At 33.4% G+C, this 7,500-nt stretch overlaps 1 protein-coding gene across 26 annotated transcripts in view; it reads left to right on the forward strand.

Moving 5' to 3' along the window:
- cac (calcium voltage-gated channel subunit cacophony) overlaps window positions 1-7,500 on the forward strand; it is a 132,577-nt gene that overhangs the window by 120,824 nt on the left and 4,253 nt on the right. For 11 of the 26 annotated variants that reach the window (XM_085657402.1, XM_085657403.1, XM_085657399.1 and 8 more), the window contains 6 exons: window positions 123-492; window positions 3,515-3,651; window positions 4,044-4,219; window positions 4,877-4,909; window positions 6,345-6,855; window positions 7,442-7,500. The exon at window positions 7,442-7,500 is cut by the window's right edge and continues 4,253 nt beyond it. In XM_085657402.1, the coding sequence (XP_085513528.1) occupies window positions 123-492; window positions 3,515-3,651; window positions 4,044-4,219; window positions 4,877-4,909; window positions 6,345-6,855; window positions 7,442-7,481 (1,267 nt within the window). In that variant the 3' untranslated portion in view covers window positions 7,482-7,500. The remainder of the gene's footprint in view (window positions 1-122; window positions 493-3,514; window positions 3,652-4,043; window positions 4,220-4,876; window positions 4,910-6,344; window positions 6,856-7,441) is intronic. The other 15 variants (XM_085657424.1, XM_085657406.1, XM_085657426.1 and 12 more) reach the window with 9 other exon arrangements.

Below are 7,500 nucleotides of genomic sequence, written 5' to 3' on the forward strand. Positions count from 1 at the left end.
AAAAAGAAAAATCAAAAAATGTGACGTATACTTAAAAAGCATTAATTATTAATTTATTGCGTATTATTATTGAACTTGTATTGTATCAATTTTTTGTTTTTCAATTTTTAAATTAATTTCAGAAACAAAAAGGTGAACTGGAAGATGTCCCACCAGTACGATATACTAGGCAGCAGCGGAGAGAGTAGCCAGGGAGGGGGTGGGTCTGGGGTTGTACTCGTAGTTAATGGCGAGGATCGCGCCCCCGAGCTAGAGCCATTGCTGGCTGAGGTGCCCTCCCAGCAGGATCACGACTACTACTACCATCACCATCACGACCAATACTACGATACCGACAATGATCAATACTATGACCATCACCACCACCACCACCACCACCATCACCATCATCATCATGATCACCGACCACCCTCGTACTACCAACACCAGACCACCTACGCACCTCGCTCCTCGATCCGTTACCACAAGGTCTCGGCTCGATCCAATTCCGCAGTAAATTTTCCCATTTTCGAGTCAAATTTTTCGAATAGGCCTATCTCTCTCTCTCTCTCTCTGTCTTCTCTAAAACCAGGATATATATATATATATACTATTGTATATTATATATCCATATACGTACATATATAATTAATATAACGGGTTATTATCGTTCGTTTCTTATTTAATCAGAGACGCGTACCTCCGAACGGATTTTTAGAACGAATTGTAAAGAGCACTTTTTTTTTTAATCGGCTCATATTGAATATATATATATATATATATATATATATATATATATATATATATTCAATATAAAACGTACTTACACACAGGGTGTGTTCAGACGATGTTCGATTAATAATTAATTCGAGACTCGACGCTTTCGATCGGATCGTATTTTTTGATTTTTAAAATATTTTAATTGTTTTCGCTTTATATATATATATATATATATATATATATATATATATATATATCACGGATAAGTTCTATATCGAACGCCTTTAGTATAATTTAAGATCATTCTGATCAGTTATTGTTTTATCTGGAGAGAAAAAAAATTAATATTTGGAAAGATATGATTACACACTTCCTTTTTTATTATTATTATTATTATTCTTATTATTATTATTATTATTATTATTATTATTATTATTATTATTATTATTATTATTATTATATTTATATATATATATAAATATTATATACCTCTTAGAACGATAGAGAATTGTTCTCTCGTAGATTAGGACGTGATCAATCACGTCGTTCATTCTTTTTTCCCAAAAGAGAACTTTTGAAACACCCGCTAGAATCTATTAGAGAATCACCCTTAGTTCTGAACGTTTTGCACACATTATACATACGTATTGTACGTACCGTACATATTATACATACATACGTAGCTTCCGAAGAGAGAAAAAAAAAACAAGAAAATATATATATATACATATATATATATATATATATATATATATATATATATATATATATATTCTCGACAGAGAGTACTACTTATATAGTACATAAATAGATACTTACATAAATATCCCGTTATATTATTAGATCTAATTAGATACACAATTACCCTGTTCGAATCAATATGTCCTGTCCTACGTGTCCGGGATCAAAAAGCCTCAATTATATCCAAGAATAGCTTTAAACCATTTTATGAATTCTTTACCAATGAATATAACCTGCCTTTTTCCGTTTCTATCGATCGGATCGGTCGAAAAGTATTGCGCGTGATGTCGTGACTCCTCTATTAACACACATTATTATCGGCCTTGAAATTATTATTCAACTCGCACACGATATCAAACACACAATAAATATTACTTGTGCATTTAGAACTACGAGAGAGGAAGAAAAAACAAGAGAAAAAAAAAACGGAAACCAAAAAGTACAAAAAAAGAAAAAAAAAGTCAAACGAAAAGAAACCATTGGACACTTTCTTTCGCATAATTTATATATATATATATATATATATATATATATATATATAAATATATATATATAATGCTTATTTGCGCAATTCGATAGAACGAAGAAGAAAAAAGACAAAAAAGAAAGAAAACGAAAGACAAAGAAGAAAAAAGAAATGAAAACGGGATTGAAATATGTACACATCACCTGGACACGAGGCTCTTTAGAGACCGACGAATCTCTCAGGAGAGATTTTTCTTTAGAGATTCTAAGTCTACATTAGAGAACCTCCCACCCCCCTTGTCCCTAGCTGCTTTCAGCCCTAGGACCGTTTCGGCGAAACGATGTGGTCATCGTCGACGAGACGACGAAATGGACTACCTCGTTCTCCGATTAAATATATTTTCTCTCTCTCTCTCTCTCTCTATCTATCTATCTATCTCTATCTCTATCTCTATCTCTATCTCTATCTATTTCTTTCTCTTTTTATTTTCTTTTTCTCTTCTTTCAATTTCTCCATCTATCCCTCTACTATTTATCTATCTATCTTCTTCTCTATCTATTTATCTGTCTGTTCGTCTGTCTGTCTGTTTGTCTGTCTGTCTGTCTGTCTGTCTGTCTGTTTGTTTGTTTGTTTGTTTGTTTGTTTGTTTGTCTCTATCTATCTTTTTCTCATTGTTTATCTTAAAAATATCCGTATTCACATTGTTTCCTGGTAAGTACCGATGCACATAATTGGAACGATATTTATCGCTCGGAGTGGATCCTTTATCATTACTTTTCTCTTTCTCTCTCTTTCTCTTTCTCTCTCTTTCTCTCTCTCTCTCTCTCTTTCTCTCTCTCTCTTTATTATCTATCTATCCACCCGAGCGAACACGCAGAATTTATCACTGGAAAGGAGCATGTTGCATGCGATGAGATTTTTTTGGAAAGTTTGCATGCTTTTACTAACATAGATTTATTAGGAGAGAAAATAAAAGAGAAAAAGAATGGAATGAAAACAAAAATTAAAAAAAAAAAAAAAAAAGAAAAAAAAAAAGCAAAAAGCAAAATAAAGCGAAACACACCAAAAAATTGCGAATGATCTAATACACGTCTGTACATCGACTACTCTGCTCTTTATTTATTCGACTTTGTTTTCACCGATTCGATTTATATATATTTTATATATATATATATATATATATATATATATATAATATATATATACATACATAGATATATATTTTTCGAGGATAATTCTACGTTAAGTAGATATTAAGTAGAGAAGGAGTATAGAGTAGATCGTAACACATAACGTGGCACTAACGATCGGAGGCAAAAGGCGTCTCGAGCTTAGCGAAATCGGGTGATCTTTTTAAATCGAATAAAATGCGGGCAAAGAATCATCGAGTTTTCTTAAATGAAAAATAAAAAAGAAAAAAAAAGAAAAAAAAGAAAAAGAAACAAAAATTACAAAACAAAAGAAAGACCAGTAGGGGGGAAAAAAAGAAAAGAAAAAAAAACAAAAAAAAGAAAAAAAAAAGCAAGAAAAAGAGAACAAGGGTGTCCCAATCGATTGTTCTCAAATCATACAAATATAATATAATACTGATCGATCTTATTCATTTAGATGGACCTGCAGGATGTCGTAGTTAGCGACTCGCGTGCCGGTAGTATCGAGAGTCTAACGCATTTCAGTGAGAGACTTCATCCCCATCATCCGTCGACGCATCCACCGAGACATCATTCGCGATCGCCAAGCTTAAGGTAGATATATTATTAATATATTTTTATATCAATTTAAAGAAAACTTTTCATTCGTTATCATAAAAAAATTCTGATATAATTATATGATCAAAACATTTTTATCGTATATCATATCAATATTATTAAATCCCATCCTTATAATATTTCATGAACGTATTTGTCGTTCGTAATATAAAATCGAACGAATAGATACAATTTAAATAAATCTTTGTAAAAAATTTTTTACATTGACCGAACAACGATACGAGATTTGATAACGAGTAAATGCCAACGGATGTATGATAAATATAATATAACAATTTTCTATTATGTTATAATATTTAAATGACGTTACTCGATCGATCGTTTAACCTGATATCGTATATTGACATGGTTACATTGTTCTTTAATAGAAGACATTCGCCGATCATCCACAGATCGCCATCGCCAAGGCGACACAGGCACGACCATCATGGATATTATCACGAAGGACCAGGCTTTAGCGATACGGTTAGCAACGTCGTCGAGATTCAAAGGCATCATCATCATCATCCACATTCCATACAATATAATCGACATAGGATACGAGGTACGTGATCGCACAGTACGCGAGCGTGTGCCGTGCGTCTGTGTGTGTGTATGTGAGCGCGCGCGCGCGCGCGCGCGTGTGTATCTCTATCTCTATCTTTCTCTCTTTCTTTCTCTCTCTTTCTCTTTCTCTCTCTCTCTTTCTCTTTCTCTCTATCTATCTTATTGTTAGTCTCGAGTGAGAAATGAAAAAAAAAAAAAAGAAAAAAAGAACGAATGAAAAAGAAGCAAAAAAAAAAAAAAAAAAAAGAAAAAAGAAGAAAAAAAAATAAAAAGTATACAAGAAATAGAAGAAACAAAACAAAATCCTTTTATAAACACATTTTAAGAAGAAAATCCAGAGCCACGAATCATAATCGATCGATTTTTTTAATCGTCTCGAGATATATATATATATCATCTCTCCTCTTATCATACCACCTTCTCACTTTCGTGATATCATTTGTATCGGAGTGGATGAAAGATTTTGTACGGATTCAAAAAAAAAAAAAAAAATATAAAAAAAGAGAAGAAAGAAGAAATGGATTCGTGTCTCTGTGATTCGAATCTGGATATGAGTGTCGCTATAAATGGTTATTATTCGCAAGAAGGCAAAAAAGGCTCTATGTAACTCGATGTAATACGTTTCTTCATTCTGTTCTGTTATGCGCCTACACAGACTATTACGACCACTGCGACTATTACGACGATGGTAATTTCTTTCGCAAGTCCGTTTCATTCCCTATCCAATGCAGTTTATGTCATATGTACTTTGTATGTATGTATGTATATATGTATGTATGTATGTATGTATGTATGTATGTATATACATGTATGTTCGATGTCGTTTGGCTTTTATCGTCTTGTCTTACCACCTTATCCTCTTTTATTATACAAAAGGACACAGAGCACGGGCCTACAGATGCACACGCACATACAAGCGACACATACATACGCACAAACATACATAGAGAGACTTACATATACATGTACACGTTCACTTGAAATTTTCTCAACATAGATTTTACGTCGCTTCACAGTTATTACCATCGGACATTACAAATTACAGCCCTTCTTCTTTCTTTTATCTGTATACCTAGATCGTATTATCTTAGTTTTGTATAAAAAAGAAAAAAAAAAAAAAAAGAAGAAAAAAGAAAAAAAAGGCTGCACATATAACTCTACCTACGCTATTTGTGGTATACAAAAGTATAGTTATATCTTCTTCTTTTTTTTTTCTTTTCTTTTTTTTTATTTAGCAAACCCATCGAAAGTAGAACGTCCTTGATGCCATATTTAGTCGTAATCGCACGCTTTCACGGAACGAGCTTGAAAGATTGACGTATAATTATGTACGTAATATATATATATATATATTTAGGTATATATATATATATAAATATATTATATACCTGTAACATTTTTTCGATCGAAGATCCTCGGCACTCGGCATGAACGAGAAATCTCTCTTCCTCCCTCTTTCTCACCCATCCTCACCTCCCATTGGCTTTACCCGTACCTTATTTTACACCGTAGGTAGACGGGAGAAGCACGGTTCAGCATGTGTTCGATGCATCGTGCAAATTACACTACTGTAGTGGGATCAACAAAAAAAAAGAACATAATAATAATAACAATAAAAAAAAAAAAGATAAAAATGTAAGCCTTACGAACGTGGTCAATTTAGTTCAGACAAAAGAATAATGACAAAATAATACTTGCTCTACGGAAAAGTAGTAGCATATATATATACAAATATATATATATACGTATATATATGTATATATACATCGCCCCGGCGGACTCCCGTTAGGTCGAATTTATTTCGACGGCTATACATACTGCCTAAAGTAGAAAAAGATGGAGCTGCTTGGAAAAGAAAAGAAAAAAAAAAAAAAAAAAACTATGCCTATTTATCATTTATGTAAATTATCTACATATGTAAATATCTACGATATATAAATTCGCTTGGCGTCTCGAGACACTCTTGTCGATGTCATTTGACGAAAGCGAATTCTCCTTTCTTTTCTCTCGTTCGAATATAAAAAAGAAAAAAGGAAAAAGAAAAAAAAGGATGAAAAAAAGAACGGAATAATGCTGAAACAATTCGGAAAATGAAAAAGTCATTGAATAATGATTTTTGTTAGGTCCATGGAGCGCTTCGACAAGTCCCGCGAGATCACCCAGTCCGGTTCATCGGATAGATCGTGGGGAACATTATGGTACGACCAGCTTGGAACAACGCTCTAGGAGTCCAAGTCCTATCGGTGGTCGTACACCGGCACATCCCCATCATCATCATCGTCATCCGTCGCATCAACACAGCTATCCGGTTTTGGTAGCAAGAAGAGGCCGTCGATTACCACCGACGCCTAACAAACCGTCGACGTTGCAATTAAAACCGGCGAATATTAATTTCCCAAAGCTTAACGCATCGCCGACTCACGGACCGCACATGGTAGGAGGTCCGCATGTACCGGCGGTACCGGTTGGCATACCTCATCCTACTACAGGTCATATGCAACCACCGATGCAACCGAGTCACTGTCTGCTCAGTTTTGAGCAGGCCGTGGCAATGGGCCGAGGAGGTCGTCTACTTCCGAGTCCTGTGCCGAACGGTTACAAACCGCAGCCCCAATCGAAGCAACGTATGCCAAGGTAAAAATCTTTTCTCATTTATATATCGTTCATCAAACTTTACATACTTGTCAATTTCTTTTTCAATGAAATTATGAAGAAATTCAAATGAACTCATTCATTTTCGATCGCTAAGGAACGGAATACTTTTTCTTTTTTTCTTTCGCAAATGTGCAAGGTGCAATTAATTAAATAATACAAGAATTAATTAATCGTGTTATTCGAAGCATTAAATTGTAAATCATATTATTAACTTGAAATAACTTCAAACGTGAAAGAGGTAAAAAAGAAGAAAAAAAAGATTGATAAACGCATATATGCGTCGTCAATAGTTGACTCACAAGAAAGGATTAAATTCGATAAAGATTAAATGAGCTTTTATTAATCACGAAAAGAAGAAGAAAATAAATTTGTATGATCGAAGAAGGATTTATCGTTTTCTTGTTTTTCTTTTAATTTTTCTTTCTTTTTTTTTCTCCCAAATAAATAGAAATTTAATAAAATCATAAAGTATCGTTATCGTATAAAGATTATTTATAAATCGTTCGTCTTTATTAGACATTATTGTAATATTTAATTAAATTAATATTTCATTAAATTAATATAGGTCAAGACATTCCGACAGCGACGAGGATGACTGGTGCTAGCCAAAGTGGGACCCTGGAC

This window comes from Vespa mandarinia, chromosome 5, assembly GCF_050613455.1.
Source record: "Vespa mandarinia isolate Hongniang chromosome 5, ASM5061345v1, whole genome shotgun sequence".
Lineage (NCBI taxonomy): Eukaryota > Metazoa > Arthropoda > Insecta > Hymenoptera > Vespidae > Vespa > Vespa mandarinia.